This window comes from Belonocnema kinseyi, chromosome 7, assembly GCF_010883055.1.
Source record: "Belonocnema kinseyi isolate 2016_QV_RU_SX_M_011 chromosome 7, B_treatae_v1, whole genome shotgun sequence".
NCBI lineage: Eukaryota > Metazoa > Arthropoda > Insecta > Hymenoptera > Cynipidae > Belonocnema > Belonocnema kinseyi.
This window is the reverse complement of record NC_046663.1, coordinates 109,244,898-109,262,770: the sequence shown is the minus strand read 5'-3', so window position 1 is coordinate 109,262,770 and position 17,873 is coordinate 109,244,898. Positions and strand designations below refer to the sequence as shown.

Genomic DNA, 17,873 nt, shown 5'->3' with positions numbered 1-17,873 from the left:
TAGTCGGGAGTGGTGCTGACTGAAAACAGATGATTTGGAGCGATTCGCGCGCCATCTGTTGGTCATTCTAAGGACTTATTGAACTACCCTCGTATATAAGTTTTTGGTTTCACGCCTGAAGGAGGGCCGGGAATGTGAAAATGACACCAAATGAACTCCAATCTAACACAACGCTGCTGAAGGTTGGTAACCGTCTCAGCATAAAACTCTAACCAGCTATGACTCGCGGTTAGGGACATAATTTAGAAGTTAAAAAATGATAAGGTTACTTGGTACACCGCATGTGTATAGTTTAGATCATAAAAATAACATTAGAAATGAGCAAATTCAGTTTGTGGAGAAACGACAAAAGTTGCAATATAATGTTTAATAACCAAATTTTGTTTAAAGAATACGCAGTTTTTTATCAAGACAATGAAACTACGTCAGTTTTAATGCCAATACATGTTATAAATTATAATAATATACATTTATGGTAATGACATAAGACCGAACGCGTAGCGCGAGGTAAATAAATTATCGAGCACGGAGCGCGAGATAAATATATTATCGAGCGCGAATAATATAATAATAATAAATATATTATCTTGTAAGGCTTTTGAAAATTGAAAGTACCACTTATTACGATTCACTAATTGATAATATCTCCAAATAACTTAAATTGCAGTATAAAAATGTATAATTGTCTCCTCGTATAGGATTTCCAATGCTCTAATTTGCGCCACTTTCAAAAGTAACAAAAAACCATTATCAATCCCCTCACTATCACTTGTTACGATCCACTATCCGTCGATATCTCCAAATAACCTAAATTGCAATATAAAAATTTATAATGATCTTTTCAGATAAGATTTCAAATGCGCTCATATGCATGACTTCCGAAACAGACAAAAACCATAATCAACCCCCTCATTTCCAATTGTTATCAATCCTCCACCCCATGATACCTCCAAATAAATTAAATTGCAAAATAAAAATTTATAATGATCTCTTCGTATAGGACTTCAAATGCTCTTATATAAGCCACTTTCAAAATTGACAAAAAGACCATAATCAGCTCCCTTATTTCCAATTGTTATCGATCCTCCACCCCATGATAGTTCCAAATAAATTAAATTGCAAAATAAAAATTTATAATGATCTCTTCGTATAGGATTTCAAATGCTCTTATGTGAGCCACTTTCAAAATCGACAAAAAAACCATAATCAACTCCCTCATTTCCAATTGTTATCGATCCTCCACCCCATGATATCTTCAAATAAATTAAATTTCAAAATAAAAATTTATAATAATCTATTCGTATAGGATTTCAAATGCTCTTATATGCGCTACTTTCAAAATTGACAAAAAACCATAATTAGCCCCCTCATTACCATTTGTTACGATCCAATATTCGATGATATCTCCAAATAACCTAAATCGCATTATAAAAATGTATAATGATCTCTTCGAATAGGATTTCAAATGCGCTATTATGCACCACTTACGAAATTTGAAAAACCACAATGAACCCCCTTATTACCACTCGTTACGATTCACTATTCAATGATATCTCCCAATAAATTAAATTGCAGTATCAAAATTTATAATTGCCTCTTCGTATAGGATTTCAAATACGCTTATATGCGCCACTTTCGAAATTGACAAAAAAACATAATCAAACACCTCACTACAACTTGTTACGATCCACTATCCGATGATATCTACTAACTTCATCTAATCGTGCAGACAAATAATTCTGTTTGTGTAAAAAATTTATTCACTTCGTTTAAGACGAAATATGCAAGCGGATGATACTTTTTTTCACGACAAATTTTTCTCTCAATGCTTGATTATCAATTTTTTTGTGTAGCGATAACTAATTTCCAGAATTTTGAATAACTTTTCGAATTCCAAAAAATATTTAAAATATTTGCTAAGAAACAAAACATTAGAATATTTGCTTGAAAAAATTACTCAAATGATAGTTTTCCTTTGATAACTATGGTACTCAAAATGAATTTATTTGTTTAATAACCGCGCGATAAATGCAATTTTGAGACCCTGGCGCGAAACAATAGAAGTGGTCGATTTTGCGACCGATGGTGAATCCCAGTGATAAAACTTACTTTTTAACACTGGGGACGGGAAATTTTGAAAATATTAGAATTTTAACCTGAATGCCAGGACTCGACCCAGGCCCGAATTCGCATAACCCATCGTGTCTTGTAAAAAAACAATGTGTTAAACATGTTGGACACTAGCAGATTCCCAACTCCTGTCATTTTGTTGTAATCAGCATGGGGTAGATAGATGATACGTCGTAATGCTGAGGTTGATTAGAGTTTTTTTTTTAATTTTGAAAGTGGCACATATGAGCGCATTTGAATTCCTATTCGAAGAGATCATAATAAATTTTTATATTGCAATTTAGGTTATTTGGATATATCATCGGATAGTGGATTGTAACAAGTGGTAGTGAGGGGGTTGATTATGGTTTCTTGTTAATTTTGAAAGTGGCGCATATTAGCGCATTTGAAAACCTTTCCGAAGAGACAATTATAAATTTTTACACTGGAATTTAAGTTATTTAGAGATATCATCAATTAGTGGATCGTAACAAGTGGTAGTGAGGGGTTTGATTATGGTTTCTTTTGTTAATTTTGAAAGTGGCGCATATGAGCGCATTTGTAATCCTATCCGAAGAGATCATTATAATTTTTTATATTGCGATTTAGGTTATTTGGAGATATCATCGAATAGTGCATCGTAGCAAGTGGTAGCGAGGGGGTTGATTATGGTTTTCTGTCAATTTCGAAAGTGGCGCATATGAGCGCATTTAAAATCATATACGAAGAGAAAATTATCGATTTTTATACTGCTATTTAAGTTATTTGGAGATATCATCGAATAGCGGTTCGTAACAGGTGGTAGTGAAGGGGTTGATTATGGTTTTTTTGTCAATTTCGAAAGTGGCGCATGTTAGCGCATATGAAATCCTATACGAAGACACAATTATAAATTTTTATACTGTAATTTAAGTTATTTGGAGATATCATCGTATATTGAATCGTAATAAGTGGTAGTGGGGGGGGGGGGTTGATTATGGTTTTTTGTTAATTTTGAAAGTGGCACATGTGAGCGCATTTGAAATCCTATTCGAAGAGATAATTATGCATTTTTATACTGGTATTTAAGTTATTTGGAGATACGAATAGTGGATCGTAACAAGTGGTAGTAAAGGGGTTGATTATGGTTTTATGTCAATTTCGAAAGTGGCGCATGTTAGCGCATTTGAAATCCTATTCGAAGAGATAATTATGCATTTTTATTTTGCAATTTAAGTTTTCTGAATATATCGTCTGGTAGTGGATCGGCAGCAAGTGTTAATTGGGGTTTGATTATGGTTTTTTGTTAATTTTGAAAGTAGCGCATATGATCGCATTTTAATCCCCATAGAAAACTTCCTTCATAAATGTTAATTGAAAACTTTTGATTTTGTTGGTCATCACTTCGTAAAATTTTGTTACCTCCATATTTTTTACAATTTTTAGTAATTTCAAAAAAAAATATACGGCGCTTATGAGCGCATTTGAAGCCGAAAGAATCGATGCCTGCAACTTTATATTGCACATCACTGTTGAAGGTTTAACACCTGCGTCATACTCTGCTCCCTCAAAATTTTGATATCTTTGTTAATTGGCTAGAGCAAAATTTTTTAGCGGTGGTGCATTTGAGCGCATTTGAGGTAATGAAAGATATGTACGATGAATTAAAAAATGTTATTTATTATTTTAGAAAAATTACGCCAGCCCCCCCCCCCCTGCCTCATTTGTTCCATGGACGAACACCACAAATAATAAAAGAATTTTGCATTTTACACGTACCTTGTGGCTGAATTTTTAGTACTTTTTTCCTTTCACGGAGTTTGGAATGTGTCGGTTGACCTTTGTCAATAAAATGGAAAAGGTTAGGAAGATAGTAGGTACGGAGCTTCATTGCTGAGTAGGCTACAAAGCAAATTACCCATAAAAATGGCCTAAAAATGAACCGAATACAAGCACAAGCTTACAATTTAGCTCATCAGTAATATCGTCGTACACTACACACCCGTATACTGTTAGAAATTTCTGTAGGAATTTTCAGAGACACGTCACTAAAGGTTTATGCAGAAACCTTTTCTAAATTTTCCGAAACTGTAACAGAAATTTTAGCAACGGTAACTGCATGAAACTTCAATCACATGTATCAGAAAATTATGTTTTAATATATTTTAATATTATTATATTTTTATTATATTTTAATATAAAACATGAAGTCTATATTTTTCCTAAAAATATAAATATAAAGAAAATATAACTGAAGTTAAGACTAACCACTTCTCATGTATCTATGCTATATGTACACTCATTGTATTAAATATATAATGAAAGCCCATCTTTTATGATAAGAATTGTTTTAACATTTAATATATTGACTATATTATATAACATAGTTATTTACATATAAACTTCGTTCGTACATAATCCTACTTACATTTTTATTTTTAAGACAACTGTATACTGCAAACTTATATTAATATTAATGAACCAAACAATAATGTCTATATACATTACATATTTAGAGAACTTTACTCACAAAATTTATACAAAATGTTATTTTATTTATTATAAATAATATTCGTGTGTAATTTTTTCACAAAGAATTGAATTTTCAACCAGAAAATATGAATTTTCAGAAAAAAAATTAACTTGTAGCAAAATAGCTAAAGCTTCAACCAAAAAACTTAATTTTCAACTAAAATACGAATACTGCCCAAAGAAAATGATTTCTTAAAAAAAGTGGTTCAACCAAAATTTTCAACAAAGAAAGTTGTATCCTCAAACAGAGAAAAGATTAACGTTCAAGCTGACAGTAGCATTTTTATCCAAGAAAGATACAATTTCTACTAAAACGGATGAATTTTTAAATCAAAAATACAAATTTAAATAAAATTAAATTTTATTCCGAAAAAGACTTTATTTTGACATTTCAGCATCAAAATATAAGATTATAACCAGAAGTAAATCTTCCACGACAATTAGACTTCAATTTTTAACCCAAAAAAAAAGATTTCAGTTTCACTTTTCGGTAGAAAAATATGAGTTTTAGAGGAAAAAAAAATTTTCTATGAGAATAGTTGCATTTGCTACCCAAAAATATGAATTTTCAATAAAAAAGATGAATTTTTAACAGAGAATAAAAAAGACTTTAATACAAAACTCTTTAATTTTAAAACAAACCGTTGCATTTTTATCGAAGAAAGGTGCAATTTATAGTATAATAGATAACTTTTTTTAATAGAAAAATAAATTTTCAAAAAATAGTTGAATTTTCAACCTAAAAAGATTTTGTTTTTAATGCTGTGGAGAAATCTACTGCAAACAAATAAATATAAATACAAGGCAAACAAATCAATAACAAGAATATTATACCATGTGGTTACCGCAAAACTTTATTTTTAATTTTCTCTAATTTCGCACTGCACAATTTTTCATTTTCGTTGACCATATTAATATTTAAAGAGCAAAATCGTAAGCTTGTAACATTTCTAACCTAGAATATTTTATAAACGAAATAAACTAACTAAAATTAAAATTAAAAAAAAGTTTAATTTATTTTACTTGATAGTTTCCCTAACCAATAAAATTCCCTGACTTAAAACGAAAAATGTATTGGCCATGTTCGTTTTTACTCACCAGGCTTCTTCAGCGCGTGATGTTTCGACAAATTTTGTACAAGAATAAAATGCCCCCCTCACGTAAAAAATCAAAACAAAATCTTTCCAATATTATTACCATTTAGGAATTTTAGGAAAATATACGTAATTTTCAGAAACCCCTCCTAAAGTTAAATAAAAATTTAGTAAATTTACTATAAAAGTTACGGAATTATATTTTCAGTAACCTAATTTCGTAAATATCAGTTACCTTAGTATCTGAAATGTGTCGAAATTTTTCGAACATTTTTGACAGTGTAATGAAAAAAAGGAAGGATGAGGCTTTTAACTAGAAGGATACGCGTTCAAGTAGGAAGTGATTCTTTATTTCTGTTAAGTTGTTGGAGAACTCCTAATGTTTTGCTCGAAATATCGGCTACTTCTTCATTCCATGTAAGAGTGCGATTAGGATTATATCCCAAATCCTTCAAAGATTATACAAAGGGGATGGGACGTCCATCGACCAAGAGGGGAGGTAGGTTTGCAACTGTTTCAAGTGATGGAGAGGAAGAAGGTCTTATGATTATAGCCAATGTTTTAGCAGGATTAAGAGTAAGACTACTTGTCATTTTTTTCAGGGCGAACTGTTGAAGTCAACCCGATCGACCGTACTTTTAGAAGAGAGGGAAGACTCACAAACTCTTCCCTCTCCATTTACCACTGCATTTTCACGGAAAGAGATAGGTCGTAGACGCCGCTCACAGATGGGGTATAGATGAGCCGCATAGATGGGATGGCGAGTGGTGGGAGGTGTTTCACGGTATCTCGAGCTCTCGAGTCATATCCCGATTTCTCGGGTACATAATAACTCAATTATTAGCAATAATAACGCTTGGATTCCCCCCCCCCCCCCGATAATTTCATTAAAAATAGCAGCTCAAAAGCTATCGAAATGTGTAAAAACCTTAATTTCGATTATTTTAGATTAAGTCCCCTTTCTTCGGCGCATGTCACATATCCGTCTCTACCCTTTGAAATAAGCTCTTAAGATTGGTAATAGGCCCGAAAAAGTATTTTTACTCTTTTAGACCGATTACTAAGGTACGATTCAAACCATTAAACAAACATGTTTCAGATGTGAAGCGATTTGGGCCTATTCAATAGTAGATCATGGTTAACTGTATGAAACGCCTTAGAAAAGTCAAAAAGGACAACGAATGTGCACACGCGCAACGCTGGGCAGATTTTTTGTACTGGTAATGATGTTTTTCATGACTAAAGCCAAAACTGCGCATCATATCAAAAAGTGATTGATAACAAATTTGTAGGAAATTTTTATTTGCACAATTTTTGCCTTTTCATATTTTACCCTATTTTGCATAGTTTGGCCGAAAAATTTAATTTTTGGATTTTTCATTATTTTGTGCGCCGTCAAAATTTGAATTTTTCAAGAAAAATTCAAAAAGTTGTTACAATAATCTTGTAGGACATTCAAAAAGCAACATTTTCCTTCTCTAGACTTTTTTTCATATAGTACGTTATTTCGTTTAAAAAAACGAACTTGACCTTTAGTTTAAGACACTGAATGAGTGTACTAATGGGCAATCTGATAGATTAATTTTTTCAAAAGTATTGTGGAAACAGGCATACAAATTTTTCTTTGTATGCCTTTCCCTGATGAGAATGTAAAAATAATAGACAATATTTCTTGATCCAAAAAAGATTTACAAATTTTATACTTCTTATTTGTGGGTAGGAAGTCTATTTTTTGTTCAAATCGTAAAAAATAACATTAAAAGTAAATTCATTAATTTGTTGGAAAAACTGCACAACGTGCAATACAATGTTAATCAACCAACATTCTGTTTTATAGAATTCGCACTTTTTAAATTATAGAATCAAGAGAATAATAATCCGTTTCCTAGACTGAGATACAGAAATAAATATAATATGCAGTTCGCACTTTGGACTAAATCGAGTGCTCGATAGATTATCGAGCGCGAAAAGCGAGTTCCAACAGATGTACACCCTAGGCGCCCTCAAACTGGCAAACGAAACGAGCCACGGGCGATGAGTATGTTCCCGCACAACGAGCAGATTTTTAAAATTATAAATGCGAGGGGCTCTTTTTTCGGTTTTTCTTAAGAAAGAAAAAGTGGACTTTTATTGCGATCAAAAAGTGGTTTGAAGCTCCGCAAAGCCGAAATAGCCCCCCCCCCCCCGCCCGAAGCTCTTGTTTGAGATTTACTCCGTCACTAACGGTCGTAATAAAAACATATTATTAAATTATATAATTAAATAAATTATATTATTCAATTACTTTCGATACAACCAACCGTTCACAAGTTAACTAAAAAATAAATTGATGAAAACCGTAATTTAAAAGAATTTTAATGGCCATATATTTTCAATATTGTTAATTAATTAAATTCTTGGAAAATATAAGATATCTCTTTGGATTCCTAAGTGGGAATAATCGGTTTTTGATCATTATTTGCATTATTCTAAGCCACCATCCGCGCTCAAATAGTTAGTCACAAACATACAAAATTTTCTAAAAAAGTTTGCTAACAAAACACAAAAACACATAATTTGTGCAATTCAGTAGTGTGCATTCGTCTCAAGCGTTCATGCAGCTTATCGCTAGTTTTGTTTTTTAAACTGAGCTACTCAGTACCCATCGCGTGAAGGTGGCTGCATTTAGAGTTTCACCCCACACCAATCCCATGCATCCAACAAAACAAAAGTGCAAATTAACCCTTTCATGAGCATCTTTGTTTTGGAGCTCCAATAATCTGTGACCCAGAAATTTAACTTTTTGGTACGACTAGCAATCAGACAGCTGGCTTAGCTTATTTCTTTTTCAATCTTTCTGGCTTCCATGGACCAGGATGCACGATCTTTACAACTACTTGCGTCTTAGCAGTTACTCCAGCTTGCAGAAAGTCAAAAGTTGCAGCAATAACAAACAAAAAATTGCCTTCCGAGTGTCCGAAAAAAGTTTTCCTTTGTATTGGCTTAACTATGATATCTAAATGCAGTAAAAGTATCGGAGCTTCAAATTCTGGCACATTTAACATCAGGTGAGCTGCAACTTATAATTGATCAGCAAAGTGAACTACCAATTGATTCGCAACAGTTTCCATCAAATTCGCAAGTCATAAAATAGGGGTATGAAGCTTTGTCTTTAAACCGTTCAGTGAAATCTTTCAAAAATTCTTCTTAAAAACTTGTCATAAAGCTAGCGCATTAGTCACTGAAAAACAAAGAGATCGTTTCATCAGGAGCAAGGTGGCATCGAGAATGATAAAGCCGTCATTCAAGACTACGTAAGTCGCAATTCAAACTCTCTTATAATAAGGAGTATATATTAGACTCACGTCAGTGATTTACACTTTTCTTTGGTTGGATGGATGGGATGAGTGTAGGATGGGATTCTCAATGCAGCAACCTCTACGCGGGGTGTCTTGAAACAAAACTAGCGAAGAGTTGCATGAACGCTCGAGATGAATGCATGTTGCACAATCGCGCAATTTATTTCAGCTCGGCTGGTTATTTATATGTTTATAAAGCATTTTAAAAAATTGCTACATACAAATTATTCGAAGATTAACAACGAAAAAATATGTAATTTTCGTACAAGTTCCTTTAGGTTAAAAGATAATTTTTCAGTTCTTAATATTTATAGCGGTACCATTTTATCTAATTCTACAATTTCTTTAGATTGCTTAGATCTTCTTTAAAAATAAACCAAAAACTTAACAATATAGCATAAAATGATTTTAAGGACTTTATTTACCTCAAAAAATGACGAAAAACATTCATATATTTAAAAAAATGCAAAATTACATCATTACCGTAGCTACAACATTAACAGAAAATAATTCACTTCTTTAAACTAGAAATTGATTTAAAATTCTTTAAAATTTGGACTTTTAGAGTTTTCCTTCAAACTACAATGTTTTAAAAATTAATTTTTAAAATGTATATATTTAGAATAATCGTTTGTTTATTTTTAAGATCATTCGATTAAATTCTGGTGCAAAATTTTTTTATAGAATCAGCTGTAGGCAATCTTACTCTACACAATCATTTGTACCTAGCATTTGTTTAATCTCTCCCGAGGCAAAAAGGATATGATTTATAGCTGTTGGCTGGCCGTTTCATTACTGACTTACCCGCATTGAAGAGACCCTTATCCCATCTAGCAAGTGACGGGTACACGATCTATCAATAGCAATTTTGTACAATGCGATGGATGGAGGGACCAATATCGCTACCCGCATGGCAAGTTCTCATGCCACGCGAAATTTTAGGATTTAAATACTATCCACTATTCAACCAATCTTAGAAAAACCATTGATTTTTTTGCATGATAAAAGAAAATTGTATTACTTATTCAATTGTGGTAATAATAGAAAACTATAATACTAGCGTCAACCGGGGCTATTATGGTAGATTTCGAAGTTAATATGGGAGAACAGTTATGCTCCACTAGTCTATAGAACTTTACTTTCTTTAAGTAGCACTTTCTGTGCATATTATAAACAATATTCTTAGGTTTACATTTAAATTACAAAAACAACAAATAAATCCGCAGAATTATACCGGCGGGTTATCAAAATAGCCCCGGTTGACTGCAGCTCAACAACTAATACACGAACAAATAATATCGAATCATGAAAATCTCTCTACGAATACGGATGCTACACTATTTTCTAGATTGAAGAAAGACTAGATTTTCTTCATTCAAGTACATTTTTGTATACATTTGTTTGGATCATAATAATGTTAGTTGTATCGTCCTCTTTCGTAAAGATATTTTTTTATTTCAAAGCTAATATTTTTTCGTTCAAATATACCCCATCTAGATAAATAGTTCCCATCCGAGTAAAACCAAGCCAAGCCTGCTTAATTTTCGGTGTTGATCATCGAATATTTAAAAAAATCTAATCCCTATCAGATCTTTAAAATTAGCAAATTATTATTATTAACAGAAAAATAAATATGACTTACTTTTATTTTTCAAAAAAGAATCCAGTTTTTACGATTTATAACGTTATTCAATTTTAAAAAAAGTCCAAGGTTGTCGTTTTTATTAATATATTTATTAAAATGACAAAACTAATTATTTTGAATTTTTACTTTCTCATTTCTGAAAATGTAATGTAATCGTCCAAATTTACGATATCTGGTTTTTAACGGATCTTTACGTTTCGGCACTCGCAGAATCCGAAAATCATAAAATTTCATCAGTATCTGTCTGTCTGTATGTCTGCATGTATGTATGTCTGTATGTCTGCATGTATGTATGTCTGTATGTCTGTATGTCTGTATGTCTGTATGTCTGTATGTCTGTATGTCTGTATGTTCAATCGAGTCCGCATTTGATACACTTCTGAAGTTACCCAAAATGAAGGCTAAGTTCGTTAATCAGATATTTCGAACCAAAATTAAAGAATTGGGCGCATTTTTAAAATTAAAAATTTTTTTTTTTTAATTTTGAAAAATTTTTGTGGTAGTTTCTTATAGATGGGTGAAATACTTGCAAATTATCTAAATAAAATTTTTCATTTTGATGAAAATTAGAGAAGTTATATACTTTTCAAAAATTTGAAAATTTTCAACAAATATAAAAAATTATTTTTTTCGTAAATCCAAAAATCTCATTCGAAATTTTCACTAGATACCAAATATATTTCAAAACTTTTCTAGCCGATTTTTTCGATGAGCCCAAAATTAAAAAAATTATAGCATTTTCAAAATTTTCAAATTTTTTTTTCTTAATATTACAAAAAATTTTGTCACAGTTTCTGATAGATAGGTAAAATAGTTGCAAATTATCCAAATAAAATTTTTAATTTTGATGAAAATTATAAAAATTATATACTTTTCAAAATTTTCAAAAAATAGACAAATTTAATTTTTTTTTAGATTCCAAAATTTCATTTAAAATTTTCACTAGATACCAAATATATTTCAAAACTATTCTAGCCGAATTTTTTTATTAGCCCAAATTAAAAAAAATTAGAGCCTGTATAACCTATCTGTTAAGCGCGAAGCGCGATTATCGCAATGAGAATGTAATCGTCAAGGCCGTAGGTACTTTGAGAACCTTCTTTAATGACAAATTAAAAAAAAAGTGTTCAGCTTCACTTAAGAAAAGGGAAAATGATTAAACAACAACAGCAGGGCCCTATTAGGATCAGAAAAAATAAAATGTGATCATTATTTTGCAATATCAGGATAAGCAGTACCAGACCAAGGTACACAAAAAAAATGGTAATAGACATTTGATATAATAGTTTTTAACATAGAGTTTAGAAAATTGCGCATTGTGGTCTGTGCACAAATGTAAAGGGTAATGCAAAGACCGAGCGCGGAGCGCGAGGTAAAAACGTTATTGAGCGCGGAGCGCGAGATAAATATATTATCGAGCGCGAAGCGCGAGAACTAACAGTTGCGCGCCCTCGGCGCGCTCAAATTAACGAGCGAAGCGAGCCGCGCGCGAAGCGTGCTTTGAGAATGTGCCCGCGAAGCGGGCGGATTTTTTAAAAATATTTCTGGAGAATTTATAATAAAGAATTCTGATAATTCTTTCACAGATATTGCAAAAGAGTTACGTTATCCTAGAGTTTTTTAAAGTCCATTAAGTCGATATTAGAAAAGTAAACAAGAAAAACAATATCCGATAGAGGTAGAACAAGAGAAATGTGTGTTTTTCCTTTCTAAATTATGTTTTATTTTTCTATTCCAGAATGAAAAAGTTTCTTAGATAAGTGAGTAATTTCAAATGAACTTCGTAACTGGACGCAGGTATAATAAAAGAGAAGATCTTATTATTTTTGTTCTGCTGATGGTTTTTAATAGTCTCAAACTGTAATAACAGCAAATACGTTTTGGCCCATAATTTTGTTTTATAATTAAATTTACTTGAAATGATAAGAGGGAAGAGAAGAAAAACAAGATTTTTAAAAAACACCTTTCAAATCTTAATAATTAATCATAGTTGTCTCTACCTTTTGTAATTGCCTTGTCAATATCAGAGGTTATTACACACTATCGTAGTTGTCTAGAGAGATGATGAGGCATATTAGAAAATAAACATCTAAAATTTTGTACTAAAGAGGTCCTTCTTCGAGGAATAAAAAGCTTTCACAAACAAATCATTAATAACGACCAGCACAAATAAAAATTCTTCGACTTCGGCATGTCTCACTTTTGAGCCGTAGCCAGACTTCAATTTATGTCTTGGAGACAAGTTTATATTTCTTGGAGGCATACTTATATCTGGAGTTGAATTATTATGATTCGAGGACGAGCGGTTCGTAACTTCGAGTATATACCTACCTGTCCTGATAAAAAGGGTCATTCTGACTGTCATAGAAGCTAATCTTTGTCAATTATTTAAAAAAATTTATATTTTAACTTTTAACATAATATAAATATAATATTGAATCAATTGATTTACGGATTTATATTTTTGCATTATACTTGTTTGACGGCGAAACGGAAAATTTTGTTTGTTTTCACGCATTTTTAACGGCTTAGGAGATCCTTATAGAAAATTACAATTTTCATTTTCTTGAAGAAAATTTGTCACCTTATAATCGTTGAGACTCACAGATCCATAATTTTTTAAATAAAAATAATTAATGTAATAATTACAAATTTTTCATTTATCAATTTTAAGCCTTTTGCATCTGTTAACAGTCTCTGGTCTGGGTCTGGTTGGTCTTCAGAGAAGTTTATGCCGACTTAAATTCATCATTATAAGACTGTAAAAGTGAGACATTATCTTATGTCTCATACCAGTTTTGAGACGCAGTTAGCATATTAATTAACATAATAACATATTAACATATTGCGATGACAGGATACCGAAGAATGCTTTTTAATGTTTAATTATGGTAGTGATTACAAATAATATTAAGCGGTTGAATTTTAAATTTCGATCAACTCAACATAGATCACTTGCGATATTTCACGTTCATATAATAAATTAATTTTATTAGTTCTTTCAAAAAATGATGTATAATATTACTTAAAGATATACTAACAAGATATTTGGAACGAAAAAATGTAGTGTGATTTGTGCAAAAAATTAAAAGTTAAACACGTCTTTCGTTCACGCTTAATGAAAAAATTTATGTTTTACATTGAAAGCACGCCTAGGGAGGGGAATGTTGGTTTTGGTGCTTGACGCTCGGTAATATATTTAGCTCACATTCAATTATGTATTTACCTTGAGCAACGCGCTCGGTCTTTGTATTTCCCTCAAATTTGTGCGCTGGCCTTTTAAAATTAAAGGTCAAATCATCAACAACTGTAAATTGGTGATTGTGAGTTATCTTTTGTTAAAGCAACTTCGCCCGTGTAAAACTATTGTCATGGCGCTAGCTGGGCCCGAAATAGAAAAATCTTGGCCCCAAATTGGGGGTTTAGACAGGACCAAACCATAAATGAAACGCCCAACCCGGCTAGAGCCTAGCTTACCGACCAGCTTGGCCACAGCTTGGCTTTGTTTAGTTGTGTAGTCTCAGTGACATTAAAAAAAAATATTGATCATATCAAGTGTATAATACATTTATGTATATACCTCGGTGTGGGGCATCTTATTCAGATATGGCAAAATAGTGTTAAATTTTATTTTTTATTATTACTTTAATATTTGTTTCTTATTTTTCATTTAATTTTATTCTCAGCTACTCTGAAAAGGTCTTCATGCAATAATTATATATTTTTACAATTAATGACATGCATTAGTATTGAAACCAAAGTATATTTTCATTGTATTGTATTATTTTATTCTGAATGAACTGAACATAAATAAAAAACTATAATCCTTTCTTCAGGCCTTTGTCTCTATCTTGCGTTGTTATGCTAAAAATAGGATTTTTGTATTCATATTATTTTCTATGGATAAAACAAAATATGCCAAAAGACTTGTCTTATATTTTTCACCTGCCTCGCATCTTTTGGCGTTATATCCCGAGTAAAAATGCTTCGACTTGAATAGCCCCCAATGAAAACATGCTGAAGTCCAAAAGTTTGACTTGAGGATGTCTCAGGTTTGAGAAGGAGCCAGACCTTAGCTTATGTCTTAAAGAAAAGTTTCTATGCCTTGAAGACATACATTTATTTCTTGAGTCGAATTTTTATGACACCAACACGAGCGGTTTATAACTTTGAGTGTATACCTGTCCTAACAAAAAGGGTCTTTCTGACTGTCATAAAAGCTAATCTTTGTTAATGATTAAACAATCTTGTATATTTTTATACAAAATTTACGAGAAAAAAAAAAGATTGAACAAAACATGTTCACAAATGAAGGGTTGATATTCAAAGTCGTATAACCGCCATTTCCAATGTTTTACAGGAGACGAAAAAGCATTAAGCATTAAGCAATAAGCATTGTGCAAATTGCGTCGCGATCCGAACTATCAAAATTGTGCCATAAAAATACTACCTCACACTGGCGTTCGCAGCGTATAGACAAAATTTAATAGCATACCCGACGGTAGAATCGGAAACAAGTGAAGAATCCTTAGGTAACCTAAATCCCGATACTAATCCTTTCTCCATGGCTCGAGAAATGTCTAAAGAAGATTTATCGTGCGGTTCGCAGGAAGCATCCACAATGATGGATGGCCCCATAAAATTTATTACAGAAAAATTGAGTGGTATGGAAACCTTTCAAAAAAAGATAGAAGATGCGCTACGAATTTTAAACGCTGAAAATTCTCAGCACGCAAAAGAAATTGAATATCTCGCGAAGCAGGGAAATATGCTCTTAACGGAAGATGAGAGTTCGGGAAAAAGAGAAAAATATACCTCATGCGAAAATCGTGTTTTACCAGAACCTGAAAATTCGTCTATTCCTGCGCAAGGAAATAAGCAACTAAAAGATCCCCTTTGGCAAAGTATCGATATTCAAAAAGTAGAAAATTCGTCTCTTCCTCCACTAGAAAATAATAGAACGGATCAGGCTGAAAATTACGGGCAACGCGTACCAGTAGTAACCCAGCATCCCCAGGAAAGCGTGCGAATATATAATTTTAAAGGCTGAGAGTCTAGAAGTAGCTCTACATCCCCGACTCCGCGAAGAAATTTCACGTCTTCTCAAGCTAATCAGTTACAGACAACGTCCATTCCTGTGACAACGTCTATTCCCGCGAAGGACATCATCAGAACCGTCGAAGAATTGAGAGGACGTGATGATGTGGATCTCGAGGACTTTATTAAGTCAGTAAAGCGTGCGAAATCGAGATGTTCGCAGCCGGATTTACTATTGGATTTTATAATAGCCGAAAAAATTAAGGACCAAGCAAAACGCGGAATTCGCTTCAGTTCAATAGATGATTATGATCAGTTGTTCTCCGCCTTAAGGCAAAATGTAGGTATAATCAGTTCAGTTGAGTTAAGTCGGTCAAAACTCGAATCCGTCAAGCAAACAGGGATTGAGACCGTTCAGAATTATAATATGCGGTTCCGGCAGCATTATAATGAAATAATTTATGCGGTCCAGAACGAACAATCAAATCCAACTTCGCGACGCTTAGCAATTCAGATAGAGGAAAAATCGGCAATTAAAAAATATATCATGAATTTGAAGGATGAAATCGGCGCACAAGTTCGTTCTCTCCGACCGAGTACTTTGAACGAAGATCAGCAGGAAGCCTTAGAGTCTGAGGTTTGGTATAGAGAAAAGCATCACAATAGATACTCAAATGTTAGACCACCCGGTAACAAACCCCTGACAAAACCGGCCTTTGCTCAATCTAAGACAGCATTCCAACATGCATCATCCGCCTCAAAGTACCCAAGTATTAACAACCCTCCAAATGATTCCCTGCCTTTACAACAAAGACTTCAGATGTTTTGTAAAATCTGCAAAAGACCGGGACATAACGAATCCCAATGCTACAGTAGAGACCGAAATTTTCCGATAGGACACTCGAACTCCCGCTCGCCGAATCGTATCTACAATTTACAGGTGGAAGAAGAACATCCAGAAAATGTTGCAGGCCATCACGAAGATCAACTATCAACAGAGATAGTCTCCGCAATATCAGGAAGACTATTCTCAATTAGAGCAAACCTACATGGAACAAACAGAACAGGAAGACTTTTAGTGGACAGTGGATCCTCACTCAACCTAATCAAGGATGAGCTTGTTCAATTAAATCATCCGCGTGAAAAATGTATCAAAGTGTTCTCCATGGGAAACGACCAACACCGGACAAACCAAATAACAAAATTTAAATTCCAGGGAAAAGAGCATGTGTTTGTTATTGTACCAAATGATTTCCCACTACCAGAAGATGGAATTATCGGAGCTCCATTCATGTACAACAAAGGAATTAGCCAAGAAATTAGAACTTCTCCGAGTAAACACAAGACTCTCGCATATTGAAAAACATAACCAAGAAGGAATAAACAAAATTATCCAAAGTTATCATGATATTTTCACCTTAGAAGCTGATCCTCTCCCATGCACAAATCTAGCAAAACACGAAATTATCTTAAAAGAGGAGAGACCCATTAACATTCCTTCTTATCGCCAGCCAGAGTGTCATAAAGCTGAAATCAATCGTCAAGTAAAAGAGATGCTTAACAAACGAGTAATCTCTATGTCAAAATCACCATTCAACTCACCATTATGGGTTGTTCCGAAGAAAGCCGATGCTTCTGGGAAGAAGAAATGGCGCATTGTCATTGATTTCAGAAAACTAAACGAACGAACTGATCTAGATGCATACCCGCTACCAATAATCGATGATATACTCGACCACTTAGGAAATGCGAAGTTTTTGTTCAGCATTTGATTTAAGCTCCGGATTCCATCAAATACCTACGGATCCAGAATCAAAAAAATATACAGGCTTTAGTACACAAGAAGGTCATTTCGAATTTGAGAGAATGCCGTTCGGTCTAAAGAATTCGCCGGCAACCATCCAGAGGATGATGGACACAGCTCTCAGAGGTTTCGTAGGAAATATTTGCTTTGTTTATCTTGACGACATCGTAGTATTTGGCTCAAGCCTCAAAGAGCACAATGAGAACATCGTCATACTCTTCGAAAAACTGCGACAAACAGGATTGAACTTGCAGCCTGATAAATGTGAGTATCTCAGACCAGAGTTAGAATATTTAGGTCACGTTATCACCGCAGAAGGGGTAAAACCAAACCCC

General features: G+C 33.1%; 1 protein-coding gene across 1 annotated transcript; it reads left to right on the top strand.

Moving 5' to 3' along the window:
* Window positions 1-15,261: 15,261 nt before the first annotated feature.
* On the top strand, window positions 15,262-17,506 carry LOC117176615. Its single transcript, XM_033366869.1, has 3 exons — window positions 15,262-15,720; window positions 15,820-17,068; window positions 17,157-17,506. Exons 1-3 carry the CDS (start codon window positions 15,262-15,264, stop codon window positions 17,504-17,506), a joined length of 2,058 nt encoding a protein of 685 aa, XP_033222760.1.
* Window positions 17,507-17,873: the final 367 nt, after the last annotated feature.